Source organism: Phodopus roborovskii, unplaced genomic scaffold, assembly GCF_943737965.1.
Source record: "Phodopus roborovskii unplaced genomic scaffold, PHOROB, whole genome shotgun sequence".
In the NCBI taxonomy this organism is placed as follows: Eukaryota; Metazoa; Chordata; class Mammalia; order Rodentia; family Cricetidae; genus Phodopus; species Phodopus roborovskii.
Window position 1 is genome coordinate 19,909,669 of NW_026126567.1, and position 18,063 is coordinate 19,927,731.

The window sequence follows — 18,063 nt, forward strand, 5'->3', positions numbered from 1 at the left end:
TTTCTTCTATAGAGACAAGATTCCTTCTATAAAGATGAGATTCCTTCTTACAGAGACAAGATTCCTTCTACAGAGAGAGACGAGATTTCTTCTATAGAGGCAAGATTCCTTCTATAGAGAGATTTTCAAACAAACATTAAAACTGACTGACTGTTGAGTGTGGTCTTCTTTTCCCACATACTTTCTGGAAATTTCAGTGACAAGACCACATTTTTGTTTGCTGTAAACACATCCTAAGGTCCCCACAAGGCTGTGACCCAGGGTTTAACTTTATCAGATGAGAGCCTACATCAAGCATGTCAGGAACACCCTATGATTAGAAAGAAAGAAGGAAAGAAGGAAAGGAAGAAAGAAAGAAACAAAGAAAGAAAGGAAGGAAGATAAAAGACTCGATTTAGGCTTCCCCCAGAGAAGCCCACACCCATGATCTAGGGTGTGTTTTGTTCTTTCCTCTCTATTAATTTCCATATTTAAAACCTACGTTTAAAACATCTACTATGTTTCAGTGAGATGGTCAGTAGGTAAAAGTTTGCAGCATAAGCTTGATGACCTGAGTTTGACCCCTAGGACTCATGGTGGAAATAGAGAACACACACGCACACATGCACACATGCACACACGCGCACACGCCTGCAAAGACATATACACACAGAGAAAAATCATTTTTAAAACGTCACAACTAGAGAAACGGCTCAGAAGTTAAGAGCACTGGCTGCTCTTCCAGATTTCCAGCATCCACGTGGTGGCTCAAAATCCTCTGTAACTCCAGTCCTAGGGGACCCAACACCCTCCTCTGGCCTTCCTGGGTACGAGGCATGCATATGGCACATAGACACATGTGCAGGCAAAATATCCATGCACAAAATAATTCAGTAAAATTTGAAGGAAGTTCTAAAATGTCTTGACATTTTCTTTTGTGAAGCCACATATACACACAGCTCTCCCTGAGCCGAGGACCCTAAAACACAAGACAACTCATCAGGCTGCGGTGTGGCAGTGTGGAGCTCTGTCTTAGCCCCTGCACACCTCTGGCCCCATGACTGCAACAGGGGAAGGTGTGTCAGAGAGAGAGAGAGAGAGAGAGAGAGAGAGAGAGAGAGAGAGAGAGAGAGAGAGAGAGAGCTATGCTGTAGTTTTCAGTGCGGCAGAACCAGGACAGGGTTTTGATCTCCAGCAGCTGGCTGTGTGTTGCTGGACAGTTCACACAGTCTCTTTTTTCTCACCTGGAAAATGGGAATGGTGTTGGTAATGCTTCCTTCAGGAGACTTCAGTGAACCAAGGGGCGTGAACTTGTTTTGGAAGCTAAGAAGTCTTAGAAGTGGTCCTTACTGTCATTCCCTAATGAGTGAATCTCACTGGATCTAAAGATTACTTTAGCAGCATCTCTCTTTGATGCAGGGCTCAGCAGGGATCCAGCCCAATGCAGTTCCTCCCAGTCCTGGTTGGGCAGGGCATACTGCCAAGCCTCATTGTGCACGGCTTTCTCCTGACTCTACAGCCCTGGCTACACCTGATGGGAGGAAGGTAGGACTCCTTTTGGGCTGCTGGATGAGTACTGGAGACCCCGCCCCTTTCCTGCACAGCTGTTTGGCCTCAGGTAAAATCAGAAGGAGCTCAGCACAGAAGAGTGGGAGTTGCTGTGTGAGTCTGGGTGCCTCCTGGGTGCCCGGAGCCCAGGGTGGAGCTGCACTGCCTCCTGCCACCCCCTTCCCTCAGCTCATTTTTGGCTTCTTTCCTTGTGTGACTTGTGCTCCTTCTCCATAAACACCTGATGCTACTACAGTGGCCAAGGGCGTGGCTGTTTCTCATAATAAAAGAGCCTGACTCATGGGAGAGACTTAAGGCCCAGTTTGTTCTAAGGAATTGCAGTGAATGGCTGCTAACTGGCCCAGCAAACAGGATCACAGCACCTCACACTACAGTAGAGCCCTGCCACCAGAGGACAGAGTGGGGACTTCACTGTGTCGACTGAATGAGCTGTAAAACACTTTCCTGACAAGTGGGAAGCTTGTGATGGTGTATATGGTCAGTTGTCACTTGTGCAGAAGTGAAAAGTTGGTAACATAACCCTGGACTATCACACACTCTAATAACTGTCAGTGGTTGTGAATTGGACGTGGTTTGAAAGAAAATGTCCCCCAAAGGACATAGCACTACGAGGAGTGGCTTTGCTGGAGTAGGTGTGGTCTTGTTGAGGAAGTGCGTCATTGTGGAGGCGGGCTTTGAGGCCTCATATATGCTCAAGCCACACTCTGTGAGACAGACTACTTCCTGTGGCTTGCAAGACGTAGGATTCTTAGTTCCTTCTCTAGTACCATGTCTGCCTGCACAAGGTCATTTCCCACCATGATGATAATGGACTGACCTTATGAACTGTAAGACAGCCTATTAAATGCTTTCCTTTGTAGGAGTTGCCATGGTCATGGTGTCTCTTCACAGCAATAGAAACTTTAATACAGTAGTGGTGGGGACAAAGCCCCCCCCCCAATGAACTGTCTTATCTTTCTCATCTTAAAGAATTTCCGTTTGTTCCCCAACATAATGTTTTTGTTAATTATTCGGAACTTTCTACAATGCACCCCATCATACTCACATCTCAGTCCTCCTAGGTCCACCCTACCACCCTTGTGACTCCCCCTCCCCCAAAAAAACCCCACCAAGTAAAATTTGTGTTGTTCCTATATTCTTTGGAGCATGGTGAAAATCCCAGGGGCCAGCCTCTTAAAAGGACACCAGAAGCCATCAACTGTGAACAGCTACACTTCAGCATCTTTATCACAAATTTTAAGAACTCTCTTCAGTAGCTGCATGCCTGGACTATTTCTGTTTTATTAGGGAGGGTGGGGAGAGGTTGGCACAGATGCCTTCCGTGTCTCTCATTTTCAGTTACGAGTCTGCAGTCATCCATACCACCGTAAGAGATGCCTCCCTGCCCATAGCAGCCAGCAGCAGCAGCAGCATGGGATCATGACATCAGCATAGTTTCTGGTGGCAGCACAGATCATGGAAGTCTTTTTTTGTTGTTGTTGTGTGTGTGTGTGTGTGTTTTTTTTTTTTTGCTTGTTTTTTTCAGACAGGGTTTCTCTGTGTAGCCCTGGCTGTCCTGGAAATTGATGTGTAGACTGGAGATCTGCTTGCCTCTGCCTCCCAAGTGCTAGGATTTAAGGCATGTGCCACCACTACCTGACTCTTTGAGGAGACTTAACCCAGAAAATGGACCATTCTTCATCTTGTTTGGCAGGGTATCTGGGAGCAGGTCCTACATGAGCTCCAGGCAGTTTGCCCTCAGTGCCAGCTGCCCTGCTGGTACCCCAGGCATGACCACTGTGTTTGCAGCCTAAGGGAAGTGCCTTGGGCCCATGCTCCAAGCATTTCATTTGTGAAGGAAGCTGTAAGGTGGGTTGGTGAGGTATGGTTACTGGGTACCCACAGAAGCACAATTTGGTCTTTCATTTTTAAGACGTATTTTTATTATTTTTCATTATGTGTAGGTGTGTGTGTCTGTGTGTGGGTATGCACATGTGAGGCCCTCAGGTGCCTGTAGATGCCAGAGGCACTGGATCCCCAGAGCTGGGGTCATCGATGGCCGTGGGCTGCTTGACTTGGTTGCTGAACTGAACTCAGGTCTTCTGGAAGAACAGTAAATGCTCTTATCTGCCAAACCATTGACCCAGCCTGACATAAAAAAACAGCTGGCTTTTTTATATCCTTGTTTGAGAACCCTTTGGGAAAACAAGCATTATGTAATTTCTACTTCTATTTATTTATTTATTGTTCATGTGTGTATGCATGTGTGTATAGGTACATGCACCTGTGTGTATGTGTGTATGTATGTGTGTGCATGCAGTGTGTGTAGGTGCATCCACTCGTGAGTGAGTAGTGTGTGTGTGTGTGGTGTGTGTGTGTGTGTGGTGTGAGGTGTGTGTGTGTGTGTGGTGTGGTGTGGTGTGTGTGAGTGTGTAGTGTGTGTGTGGTGTGTGTGTGAGAATGTGTGTGTGTGGTGTGTGTGTGGTGTGTGTGGGTAGTGTGTGGTATGTGTGTGTGGTGTGTGTGTGTGGTGTGTGTGTGTGGTGTGTGTGTGTGGTGTGTGTGTGTGGTGTGTGTGTAGTGTGTGTAGTGTGTGTGTATGAGTGTGTAGTGTGTGTGGTATGTGTGTGAGTGTGTAGTGTGTGTGTGTGGTGTGTGTATGTGAGTGTGTGTGTGTGAGTGTGTGTGGTGTGTGTGTGTATGGTGTGGTGTGTGTGGTGTGTGTATGTGAGTGTGTGTGTGTGAGTGTGTGTGGTGTGTGTGTGTGTGGTGTGTGTATGGTGTGTGTGTGAGTGTGTAGTGTGTGGTGTGTGTATGTGTGGTGTGTGTGTGGTCTGTGTGTGTGGTGTGTGTGTGTAGTGTGTGTAGTGTGTGTAGTGTGTGTGTATGAGTGTGTAGTGTGTGTGGTATGTGTGTGAGTGTGTAGTGTGTGGTGTGTGTGTGTGTGTGTTTATGTGTGGTGTGTGTGTGTGTAGGTCAGAAGTCCACATTGGGTGTCTTCCTCATTGCTTCTCATGTATCTACTTTGCATTACTGTGGATTGAACCTAGGGCACCAAGCTACAGCCCCAACTCACCACTGTACTTTTTAATTTATATGTTAGCGCACACACACACACACACACACACACACACACACACACACACACACGGATGTCATAAGGCAACTTGCAGGAGTTTTTCTCCTTTCTTTTTTTCCTGTACCTTTTTCACTTGGCAGGAAGTCTCCAGCATCTGTCCACTCTGCTCCCTTCCCCCAGTGCTGGGATTTTGACATAGGCTTCTGCATCAGCTTTAACATGAGTGCTGGGGATCCAATCACTTTACCCCGAGGCGTCTTTGCAGCCCTGGTAATTTTGATTTGCCAGTTGTGTACAAGCTTTTGACTCCTAGGCAGATTCTAAAGGATTCTTTCCTCGTGGAATGCTTCGAGATAATATCTGGATCGTGGCCTCGCTATGACAGTTCCTTCCTAAGGTCGGTCCATCCCTCTGGCTTGCTCTCTTAGTCCAGCTGTAGCCATCCTTCATTGTTTGCTCTGTTTTGTCAACTTTCCTGCACTTCAGATACCAGAGAGCAGGTAAGAACAACACACTTGTGGGTGTGTCCATAAGAGCATGTGGGGGTAGCAACCTGAGTGTCAAAGACCTTCTTCAGATGTGGGTGTCACCCTCCAATAAGTTAGCAGCCTTGATGGGACAGGCTTCTGTCAGCTGGTGAAGTGAGCTCCATCACCTGGAGTGAGTGTGTTGACTGTTGCTGTCATGGCTATGGACATCAGACTCCAGCCTCTTCAGCCGTCCATATGCATGCACACCAATGACTCTCCAGGGATCTTCCAGGCCCTCAGCCCTGGGCTGGGGCTGGAGTACTGGTCTCTCCTCTCCTGAACTTTCTGGATGCTCCTGTAGAGCAGCTCCTGGGTTCTCTGGCTCTCTAGTTTGTATAGAGCTGGGACTATCCAGCCTCTAACTGTGAAGTCAATCTAATACATCTCTATGTAATCATTTCTTACTCTATTTATTCTGTTCCTCTACAGAACTGCAGCTAATACACGTCCCTTGGCAATAGTCCCTGTATTCCAGAAGCCCAGTGCTTCATCAGTAATCCTATCTAAAATATGGTGGCTTTATAAGATGCGGCCTTATAGTATTAGGTCTACTATGTTGCTATTAGATCTGCTGTTGTTTTAATGGAGATGTTCTTATTCATCTGAGCTAAAAGAGAAATACCTCCAGTGAACAAAACAGTCACTTTGCACTCAGTTGCTCCCTCTCTGGCAGCTGTGGCCTTGTTTTGTGAATAAGTTAGCTCTCCTAAAACCATTTTCCCGGGAGGCTCAGCACTCAGGCAAGCAGTCCATCTGGGCCTTCATCCAGACATGTTTACACTGGCTTTACCTCATCTGACTTTCCTTAAAAACTTCTTTAATCACCATGTTCTTTTTCCCCTAGAACATTTGCATGCCTGCCTCAGAGATCAAAAGGGACAGAGACAACTAACTGTCTTAGTCACTGTTCCGTTGCTGTGAAAAGACACCATGGCCACGGCAACTATTTATTTATTTATTTATTTTGTAACAGGGTTTCTCTGTGTCACCTTGGCTGTCCTGGAACTCACTCTGTAGCTCAGGCTGCCCTCACACTCACAGAGATCCGCGGGCCTGTGCCTCCCAAGTACTGGGTTTAAAGATGTGTGCCAGCCCTGCCCAGCCTGACCATGGCAACTCTTACAAAGGAAAACATTTAACTGGGGCTGGTTTACAGTTTACAGGTTTAGTCTGTTATCATCATGGGGAAGGCAGACACAGTGTTGGAGGGGTAGTTGAGAGTCCTACATCTGGATCCACAGGCAGCAGGAAGAGAAGAAAGACACTGGGCCTGGCTTGAACATTTGAAATCTCAAAGCCCACCCCCAGTGACATACTTCCTGCCACAAGGCCACACCTCCTAATTTTTGTCAAGTAGTGACGCTCCCTAATAACCAAGCATTCAAATGTATGCATCTGTGGGGCCAATCTTACTCAAACCACCCCAGCCACCATCCTGTTTAACACAGCAGGGCTTGCTAACTAAGGGGCTAGCTTGTTTCTCAATTGTGAAGTCCTTTTATTCTTCAGGTCCCACAACCCAGCCTTGAACTCCCTTTGTGTCTGAGCATGACCCTGGCTCCCTTGTCTCCTCCTAGGTCCTGTGGCTGCCCGAGGCTTGCTAAAAATGGAAAGCACCCCACAACAGTCCTTTGCAATTCACTGCAAGAGTGGCTTGCTGCTAGCTGAGAACTTGAACCACACATGAGTTAATTCAGCCTTATAAAAGACTCCCTGAGAAGCTGAAGTCCATGATGCAGCCTCCAGACACACTATTAGCCCACATGTCATTTTCACTAGCTCGCCCCATCCCCCCCCATCCCACCCCCCCCCCCCCCCGTTGTCTGGATCTTAGCTCATACAGCATAGATAATAGACAAAATCAAATCATCCTTTTCCATCTCTGGCTGGGCTGGGTCATGACTGTGTATGAGGCAGTTCTAGATGGTGTTGAAAGTGCCTTTTTCACCCTCCTTCTCGTAAGCCTTCTGTTTTTCTCAGCTCTGAACTGGATCACTCACAGCAGATGCTGCCCAGAGCCCTTAGTCATCTTTGTTGCCCTATGTCTGAACTCTGACTTATAGCAAGCCGTGCAGGTTTCCCATAGGGGGCCGTCTGTCATGGGCTCCTGCCACACCCTCTAACCAGCTCTGTGACACAGCAGTTCCTGGTGTGTGCAGGTGGCTCCAGGAAAGCAGTTCTAAACTAAGAAGCTGACACTGGGTTTAAATGCTGGCTTTGGAGTTGACAGTGGACAAGTAATTAAAAAAAAAATTCTTTTTTAAGTATCAATCCCATTTCCCTCTCCCTTCCTCCCATACTCCCCTCCCACACGCCCCCCCATCCCATCCCCCATCCACTCCCCAGGGAGAGTGAGGCCTTCCATGAGAGATCATCAAAATCTGTCAAGTCATTTGGGGTAGGCCCTTCCCCGTGATTCCAGGCTAAGGGAGTATCCCTCCATGGGAAATGTGCTCCTGAAGTCCATTTGTGCATTAGGGATACATCCTGGTTCCACTGCCAGAGGTCCTATAGACTGCCCAGGCCTCCTAGCTGACACCCACGTTCAGGGGGTTTGTTTTGGTCTTATGTTGGTTCCCCAGCTGTCAGATTGGGATCCATGAGTTCCCACTTGCTCAGGTCAGCTGTTTCTGTGGGCTTTCCCAATGTGGTCTTGACCCCTTTGCTCATCACTCCTCCCTCTCTGTAATTGTATTCCAGGAGTTTGGCTCAGTGTTTAGCTGTGGGTGTCTGCTTCTGCTTATATCAGTTACTGGATGAAGGCTCTAGGGTGGCATTTAAGGTAGTCATAATTCTCATTATAGGGGAAGGGCATTTAAAGTAGCCTCTCCACTTTAGCTTAGATTCCTAGTTGGGGTCATCCTTGTGGATCTCTGTACAATTCCCTAGTGCCAGATTTCTCTTTAAACCTATTGGACAAGTCACTTAACCCCACTCTCCATGATATTGTGAAAAACGGGACTCATAGTCTTTTCTTATGAGGGTTGAGTGGGATAGTCCATGTTGAAAGTGCTTAAGTTGTGTCCAATTTTGGAAACCCAGAATCACCACGAGACCTGTTTCTGTGCAAAAGCAAAGAGACTGTTATCCTTTAATGAGCATTTCATGGAAAGCAGGAATGGAGACAGCCAGCCCTCAAGGAGGCTGCTTGTGGTGAAACAGCTCAACTTTATTCCAGAGTGTAAGGGATGTGTAGGATTGGCGAGCCTGGGGACAAACCCTAAGTTGCATTAAGTGGCACATTCCTATCAAAAGGACTAGAGCACTTGCCTAATTACCATTTGGGGAGCAGGGGAAGAGCATTTGCTGGGAACTGTGTCAAGGGTCGCCCTTGACATAAGTCAGGCATCAGGGCCTAGAGATATCCTCCAGATAAGGCTAGATAGAAAGCAGGAAGCTTTTGCTGCAAGGAGGGAGATCTCCATGTTGCCAAATGTAGTTAGGGAGAGCTGCCAGGCCGTGGTAGACTGCAACCTGTGATCAGCCAGCCATGTCTTCCGACAGGAAGGGGCGAGAGTTTAGCTTCTCTAACCAAAGTGACGGGTTTCCATGTTTGCGGGACGGCACTGGAGCTACCTTAGTTTCTCCCCACCGCTTGTCTTATTCAGAGGATGCCACGACTTTGGAGACATTGTCACACACAGGTGCCCGTGTAAACCCTACCATGTTTGTCAAGGAAGAGCATGGGAGGCAAAATTGTCTTAATTTTTGATTCTGTTATTCCCCAAGTCCAGCAGAGTTGGAGGAGCCCGCCCTATCAACCGCGTCGCGGGGGCGGACACACACATGGGCAACACTGGTCTACCTCAGCCTCCTTTCCATTGTTCGCTCTGTCTTCCTGAGGAGGCCACCCTCCCCCTGGCTAGTCACAGCGAAGAGCCCGGTGTCCACTCCTTTCCCCTGTCCCCATACTTCCTTTAATTAGGAAGTCTTTTTTATTTTTCCATTTAGGATTAGCAAATCGAACTGTTACAGAGGGGTGGGGGCAGTACAGAGGGGTGGGGGCAGTACAGAGGGGTGGGGGCAGTACAGAGGGGTGGGGGCAGTACAGAGGGGTGGGGGCAGTACAGAGGGGTGGGGGCAGTACAGAGGGGTGGGGGCAGTACAGAGGGGTGGCTTCACACTGCTACAGGAACAGGATGGAGAGGTGGCCAGGGCTTCCCAAGGTCTCGCCTTTTCTTCTGTATGAATCACAATAGCAACAACCAAATGGCACTGGTGGGAAACGATGACTAAGGGTAGCCATGTGCTGTCCAAGCTTTGTTCTGGGGTGGTCTAACTCGAGTCATAAATATAGTTAACATCCCACCCATTCTAAAACGTGTTCAAAAAGTGCTTTATTTTGTACAGAGAAGAAACCCCCATTATCTGGCCCACAGGATACACATGGAGATTTCTGAGTGCCAGCAGGAGCTGCAGGAAACAGTTTGCCTCCATGCTCAGGCTACGGGCAGAGGCAAAGAGAACATTGTCTACACTATTTGAGGTTCGCCTTCAACACCTAGCTCACTCTTCCAAGCTCCTGGAGTTGTATCCAGGAGTCTCTGTTAAGGGCCTCACCCAAAATAGATTGTGTCTATTTCAGTTCTCTCTCCACCAGATTATTATCCCTGGGGTCCTGCTGACTCTCATGTGTGTATTTATTTTATTTTATGCGCAGGGTGTTTTGCCGGCATGCCTGTGTTCCCTGTGTATGCGGTGCTTGAGGAGCCCAGAAGAGGGCGTCAGATCCTCTGGAACTGGAGTTATGGGTGACTGTTAGCCACTGTGGGTCCTGGGAACTGAACCTGGCAATCTGGAAGAGCAGCCAGTGTTCTTTACCATCATCTCTCTAGCGCTCTCTCACAACCATCTAAAGAGGCACATGATGGATTGCTAAGACCTGTGTGTGTCTGTGTGTTCATATGTTGAAACGTCATCCTCACAATGTGAGGCCTTTGAGGGAAGTGACCAAGTCATAAGAAATTAATTCCAGTTCTACAAAAGGGATTAGAGACTTTAAAAAGGATTGGCAAGAGCTAGCTTCATCTCTTTCTTCCATCCTGGGAGGACATCACAAGCTTTCCACTGCGAAGTGGAAAGCAGCTTCACCAGACACCGAATCTGCCAGCACCCTGACCTGGACTCCCCACCTGCAGAGCTGTGAGAAATGAATTGCTGTTGAATTTGGTGCTGCAGCAGAAGTGGGTGAAGACATGCACTGTCCACATCTTCATCAGTTACAGAGGAAGGCACAGCGCAATGAGAGTGCTGAGTGGTGCAAGACACAGAGTGTGCAAGACAGAGAGAGTGCAAGGCTTAGAGTGTGCAAGACAGAGTGCAAGACAGAGAGAGTGCAAGGCTTAGAGTGTGCAAGACAGAGAGTGTGCAAGACAGACAGAGTGCAAGTAACAGAGTGTGCAAGACAGACAGAGTGCAAGGCTTAGAGTGTGCAAGACAGAGAGTGCAAGACAGAGAGAGTGCAAGACAGAGAGTGCAAGACAGAGAGAGTGCAAGGCTTAGAGTGTGCAAGGCTTAGAGAATGCAAGGCTTAGAGTGTGCAAGACAGAGAGAGTGCAAGACAGAGAGAGTGCAAGGCTTAGAGTGTGCAAGACAGACAGAGTGCAAGACAGAGAGAGTGCAAGGCTTAGAGTGTGCAAGGCTTAGAGAATGCAAGGCACAGAGTGTGCAAGGCTTAGAGTGTGCAAGGCTTAGAGTGTGCAAGGCTTATGCAAGAATTAGAGAGGAGTGCATTTCTGAGCTTTCACGAGAACCTAAAAGGCAGGTGTAGCCATGCATGGACCTGTAAGCCTCGAGATATGGATATGGGCTAGTGGTGGTGGAGACTGGAGGATTTCTGGGACTTCTGACTGCTAGTCTAGTTTCTGGTTCAGTGACAGAAACCCGCCTCAGAGGAGTAAGGGGCGTGACAGAGCTGGATGCTTCCAGGAGGGCACATGGGACACACACCCACCAATCCATGTGCATCACACACACACACACACACACACACACACACACACACACACACACACACACACCCTTCCTGGCGCTCCCAGAATTCACTTCAGAACAACTGGGGATATGGCTCTCTGGATCTATTTTCAATTTAGCAACCTTTCCCACTAATGCTCCAACCTACAAATTGAAGTTTTCCAAAAAAAAAAAATTTACATTGCTCCATTTTCCTTCCCAATTTCTTCCTAATACATGGCCCACACTTTCTTTTAAGAGAACAACTTGGTTTTTCTTTGCACCTCACCGACATGTCAGCATAGCACTATAACCAAAGGAGAAAGGTAGAGAGAGTGGGAACGCGGAGACAGCTTTTCCCCGTGTTCTCATTTGGGGGGCATGATAAGGTGCTACCAGACATTAATCCAGGCACTGATTTTGAAGACCTTTAGAGTCATGGAAAGAGCCCGCTGAATGCCTCTAGAATCAATTTAGAGGAGCTAGCCACTCTTCTCACGAGAACTGCCCCGTTTAAAGATTACCAGGTGGAGGAAAACTTGACCACACAGCGTCCAGTTTAACACTCAGATTCACTTCAGTGGACCAATGTTCTGAGGCAACCTGAAACTCTTCCCTCACTCCCCGCTCCGTCCTTTCTTCACGCTCTTTTCCTCTCTCCCTTTATGCACACGCATTCCCTCACTCATTCCCTCTTTCCTTCTCTCCTCCCCCTTCTCCTTTGCTGTCTTCCCACCTCCCTCCCCCACTACCGCCCTCCCTCCTTTCTTTCTCCCCCCTCCATTTCCTTCTTATAAATCGCATTTTCCTCTTGCAATTTTCTTATTTTAGCCTCTTTCTCCTGTCACAGAATTTACTCCATCCATCTGTTCCACCTGCGTTCCAGGTGCACCATTCACTTCCGGGGAGACTCAAATGTCCTTTAAAGGCCAGTCGCTTTTCCTCCCCAAGTAGAAACTGAATCGGTTTTATGCCCCGGGATGCTAATTTCGGCTTCCCTTTCTCCATAACTACGTTGTAATTTGTAGATCAACAAGGAGCCATCTGCTGTGGAAGCCTGAGGACCTGGCAGGGTGTCCTGTGGAAAGGGGTTTCAGCCTGGGGAGGTGGAGTGAGGGTCTGCGGCTGTAGTTCCAGTAGCCCCTTGAATGGGGAGCAGGGGAGGGCAAGACTATCAGAGGCTGGGGTTCAGGGCTAAAGACAAACACTGGGTATATATATAGAGAGAATATGTGTACGCAATGGCCCAGAATCCCTGCTGCTACTGCATCTCACCGGGGTCACCTTTCCACTGTGAGGTAGTGCTTACATACATCTTTACCCCTTTTGAGAGCAGGTCCTGAAGGGGGGTTAACTTCCTGCTGAGCCCCTCTTCTGTGATCCTCTGCCACACCGACGGGCTCCATTCTATTCAGGACAGTTGGACAGAGCCCAGTTGTGCTGGGCCAGAGAAATGAGACCTTGGTGGAAGAAGGGCTTTGTGCCCTAAAGCCTCATTTGGGTTTCCATGGAAACAAGCCAGAGGTGGTACTCACCAGTTGGGGTCTTAAAGTCACAGATATCTTACCTAGAGAATCCCATCACATAACAAATACCCTTCAGCCAGTAAATAAATAAATGATTTTTGTTTGTTTGTTTTAATGCCTGCATGTATGTCTGTGTACTGTCTATGTGCCTGTGCCTGAGGGATCAGAAGGAGGTAGATCCCTGGGTGTGAGCTACTGTATGAGCATTGAGACTCAAACCCAGGTCCTCTGGAAGAGCAGCCAGAGCTCTTAACCACAGACAAATCTCCCCAGTCTCCCTGGCAATAATTTTTAACTCAGAATTTACTTGCCTCAAGGACTTTTGACCATGGTTTGTCAATTCCCAGTTGCAGCCCTCTGCTCTTTAGAGTTCTTTCTCCTCCTCTTCTCTTAAAAAACTGTCTTTTTTTTTCTTTCTTTTCTGTAGCCCTTTTTCTTTTAAAACTTTGTGGAAAATGATAGGTGATTCATGGCAGTCAGGCTAAAGAATCTGAACAGATACTTTATCATTTATGCCATTTACTAGATGTACACAGTTCCATTTAATTTATTAAAATTTATTGCTAAAGGCTTGGAAGAGAATTCAGTTCCCAACTAGAGAATAGTAACTAAAAGAGCCAAGAGTTGCCGGGTGGTGGTGGCACACACCTTTAATCCCAGCAGTCTGGAGACAGAGGCATGTGGATTTCTATGAGTTCAAGGCCAGCCTGGTCTATAGAAGAGTTCCAGGACAGCCAAGATTACACAGAGAAACCCTGTCTCGAAAAACCATTAAAAAGAGCAGAGAGCCATTCTATAAGGCCAGGCTTGGGGATCTGATGGAGGCTGCAGCTCTGCAGAGACAGCGTGTGCTCTGACTTCTCTATTGAGAATTCTCTATCTAGTTCTGTACTCCACTTTTTAATTGGATTATTTGGTGTTTTGGTGACTAGCTTCTTGACTTCTTCGTGTATTTTGGACATCAGCCCTCTGTCAGATGTGGGGTTGGTGAAGATCTTTTCCCATTCCGTGGGCTGCTGTTTTGTCTTGTCAACTGTGTCCTTTGCCTTACAGAAACTTCTCAGTTTCAGGAGGTCCCATTTGTCAATTGTCAATCTCAGTGTCTGTGTTACTGGTATTATGTTTAGGAAGTGGTCTCCTGTACCAATTCATTCAAGAGAACCTCCCACTTTCTCTTCTCAGAGGTTCAGGGTGGCTGATTTATGTTGAGGTCTTTGATCCATTTGGACTTGAGTTTTGTGCATGCGCTGCCATTTTGACTTCAGACTCCAGTTTACCTGTAGGGTGAAATGAAGTTCAGAGCCCCAAGCCCTAGCAGAGCTGGGTATCTTCCAATAGCTGACCTACCTCCTCCTTCAACCATAAACATAGTGGTTATTCATCTTAATTCTCTAGAAACTGTACCTAACCCAGAAGGAACAAATGAATCAGATTGGTTGGAAGGAAAGCTTGCTTTGTATGTCAATTGACAATGATAAACATTCAAGGAAGCCCCTAATCTCTAAATCCTGATTGGTGAAGACTGTATCTGTAACTTGGCAACATATGTTTGTGATTTTTGTGCTTAAATATTTGCTTCGACTGGCATTTGGGGTCGTTGTTCAGCCCCCAAGTCTGTTCTGCAGCCCTGATCCATCAGCCCCTCCCCTCCCCCCACCCCTTTCTTTTGTGCTGTCCTGCATTAAATCTTGCCTTTCAGTAACCTCTTGTGTTTGCTTGGGTTGATTTGGAGCCTCCAACTACAACATACAGTCCTGGCTCTCCCCATCCACCCTCCTCCTTTAGCCCCTCACAAGCAAGACTTACAGATATGCAGTACCGTCATGCCTGACTACAAGTGTTTCTCAGCTAATTGGTGAACACAAGGACAGACTGGCTGCTGTCTAGGTTTCATAGGACTAACAGTGGCTGAATCTTTGGTATTAAACACCGACAAGAAGTGAGTCCTTGGAAAAACAGAACTTTGCCTGGTGGATGATGATGTAGGAATGATGGGGGGAATTTTGTTTGCAGGAAGCTCATTGGTTGTAACATCAGAAGGGAAGGAAAAAGGAAATTGAAAACATAAAGATAGCTTCCTTTACCAAACTTACACTCTATGCTAGGTAAATTCACAAGCATTGTCTGATGAGAACGATTCCCGGGGCTTTCTTCTTCAGAGATACTGATGTTGTGTGTCTTGTCCCACAAGAGCAGTGACAGTAGCACTGAGTAACTTCCATCCTGTACATATATACCGTTGTTTACTTCATTTACGAGTCTGGAAGACCACCCAATGGTCTCTACAATTCAAAGCTTCTCCAGCCTCAACAGAACCAACCTGAGGATGAAGCCTTAACACGTGGGCCTTCAGGGGCGTCCCAGGTTCGCATTCTGGCTGGGCAGGTGTACACAGAGCATGGGCACACTGGATAAAGGGGTGGTTTGTATTCAGCCAGAATAGATTGTGATGGTGCAATGTTTCACCGTGCTCCTTGGAATGGTGCATGATTAAAACATGAATTGTTTATTGCACATGATAGTGTTGGAATTCAGTTGACTGAGGTTAGCTAAACAAAAAAAGTAAAACCAAAAGGGAGGACAACTAAGTCTCTACTTGTCCGTCATTTCTAGACTCCTTCTAGAAAGCAGTAGCGGGTACCTCTACTACTTTCCTCCTCAGTAACTGGCCATCCTTTCAACTGCAAATTCTCACCAAAATCGATGCTGGCCTCTCTGTCCATCCATTCTCTGTCTGCTGTTTTGAGTGACAGTTTCCTGGAGCAGATCTAGGTTACTGGTGAGATATAGCTTTCCCCCCTCCCCATCCCCTCCCTGCTTTTCCCAATAAAGCCCCCCCCCATGCTTCCTTTGGTCTTTGGCTCCAGCCTGTTCTACTTCATCTTTGCTCACCAGGTCCGAGTTCCAGGGCTTGCTTTGATTTTTCTAGAGCTCTCCAAGCAGCTTCCAACGCAAGAACCTCTCTGTTCCAGCCACTCTTGTGCTGACATTGCCAGATAGTTGGTTATGAAAAAGTTCTCTGTTGCTGAAGTGAAGGAAACACGGTCTCTGTTGGAGATGTCCAGATTTCTCTTTGGGAGTTGGTTCTTTTTTACTTCATCATCAGTTTGATAATGGAGATTGACCACAGGACCTCACGAGGACCCGATCATTTTTATACCAAGATATTCAGGGGAGGAAGCAAAAGGTGTCAGAGGGCCTCTAATTTGTCACAGGCTGGTGGAGTCAGCCATCCGGGTTAACTGCTCACTCTGGAAACAAGCCCCGGACTTGTCTGAAGTCTCCAAGTCTGTGTTCCTTTCCACCCCATAGACTCCCGTAAGTGCCTGCCCCAGGGACCTCCACCAGAGACTGGACTCTCTTTAGCTTGTACCTACTCGCTACAAGAGGCTCTGTTATTACTATTCAGTGAGCATTCCTTGGAGTCCCCGCTGGTGCACGGTCCTGGTGATCTTTTGATTTCTTGGGAACAAACTTCAGAAGGTCATGAGGCTGCCAATCTGGCAGAGGTGTTAGCCACGAGTGTCTAACTGCACTGTCTGAAATCATGGGTCTTGCTTCCTACCCTGTAAACAGGCACTGACTCTAACTAAACATTCGGTGACAACACTGCCTTCCCAATTTTCAAGTGCAACGTTCATCTATTGATTTTTAGAACAAGTGGCCAGAAATCTTGAGTGACTTTCTGGGAGCTTTAGAGCTATCCAGAATGAGATAGTTTGATAGAAGGATGGATGGCTAGATGTATTAGCTGGTGGGTGCATGGGGAGGGACTGATGGATGGATGGATGGATGGATGGATGGATGGATGGATGGATGGATGGGATCCTAGGAGGTCCACTGAGGATGGAAGAGGACCCCTTTTTCTCTTCCCACCACCTGTCTGCTATTCCTTAGCATGGCCTCTTCTAGAGCCCTGAAGGAGGGACTTGCAGCGAGGTGGTGGGAGAGGCGAGGTTGGGGGTAGCTGGGGAAGGAGAGTGGGGAGGAGGAGGGCCTTGGAGGCGGAGAGGAGGGGCGGCCGGCGCTCAGGGAGCCTGGCGTTGGCAGCAGCTCTGGCAGTTAGGGGACCGATGCTGCTGCCGCTGCGGCCGCCTCCTCGCGGGCCAGAGCTGCGTCGCCCAGGCTGATCCGCAGCCGCAAGCCCAGCGGCCGCCGGGCTCGCCCGCAACACGGGAGGATGGGCTGCGGCGGGAGCCGGGCTGATGCCATCGAGCCCCGTTACTACGAGAGCTGGACCCGGGAGACCGAGTCCACCTGGCTCACCTACACCGACTCGGACGCGCTGCCCAGTTCCGCGGCCACGGACAGCGGCCCCGGCCCCGAGGCGGGAGGCCTGCATGCGGGTGAGTGAGCCCCGCACCCGCGAGGCCCGGCTGCCCGCAGCGAGCTGGAGTTGCTGGGGTGCCCGAGGCAGCCAGGAACCCCGTGGTGTGGTTGCGGGTGGGGTTGATGGAGACAGAGGGACAGAGTAGGACCTGCCGGCTGACCAGCTGGCAGACTCAAGGCCAGGGAGCCGGGTCAAGGAGAACCGCTTCCCAGAGGATTGAGCTAACCCTCTGCATCCCTACCACCCAGCATTTCTTGGCCTCAGCCAACCAGAGCATATGCATTGGCCCCGGTGTGGGTGGGTGAGGTGGGAGGACAGCCCACTTCAGCTACTAACCTAGTCCTCAGCCCACCTCTCTGAACAGATGGCCTTTACCCACCTTTGGTCCAGCTTCCCTTCTGGCCACCTGTGTACTCAACTGGCTGCTTCTCCATGCACTGGGTCACTTGGCCCTCACACCTTTGGTGTATGAACAAGAATCTTGAGCAGATGCGTCTGGGTGGAGCCTTCTTGTCTCCTCCTCCATCCCTCCTATTGGGAATGAGCCCCATGGCTGGGCTTCAAATTCCTAACCTAGTTTAGGGTACCATTCATGCCTGCCCACCACCAATGCTACCGTGGAGCTCACTTTCTGGGCAGTTATGTCATAGTAAAGGGCTTCTCTCCTTATCCCAAGATGCTTGGATGCTTCTGTGAAGCAAGACGTAAGAGATTTTGACTATAAAGACTCTCATAGGTCATTCCTTAGACAGCAGAAATCCAACAAGGATCTACAGAGATGTTTCTGGTGTAGTCACAAGTCAGGATTTGAGTGTAGCAGGCACTCATAAACATATTGCAGAGGTAGGCCCTGTTGAGACAGGCTGACCTGTGACCCTAAATAAATGTGTTGGTGACATCACATGGAAAAACAAAACCTGAGTTTTTAAAGTTCTGTTGCCTGATCCCATTGTGCTAGCATTACTTTAATCTTGGGAATAGACATCCCCACCTTTGGTACCAACACTTGATCCTATTGTTATAATAATAATAATAACAACCATTATTATTATTATTATTATAGGACACCGGATCTAGCTCTAGTTTCCAGACTGGCCTTGAGCTTCTGGGCTCAAGCAT

General features: G+C 48.2%; 1 protein-coding gene across 1 annotated transcript in view; it reads left to right on the top strand.

The window, feature by feature from the left end:
* The first annotated feature begins 16,744 nt into the window (after positions 1-16,744).
* Baalc (BAALC binder of MAP3K1 and KLF4) overlaps positions 16,745-18,063 on the top strand; it is a 44,838-nt gene continuing 43,519 nt past the window's right edge. Inside the window, exon 1 of the mRNA XM_051202603.1 lies at positions 16,745-16,960. Within this exon, the coding sequence (XP_051058560.1) occupies positions 16,795-16,960 (166 nt within the window). The 5' untranslated portion in view covers positions 16,745-16,794. The remainder of the gene's footprint in view (positions 16,961-18,063) is intronic.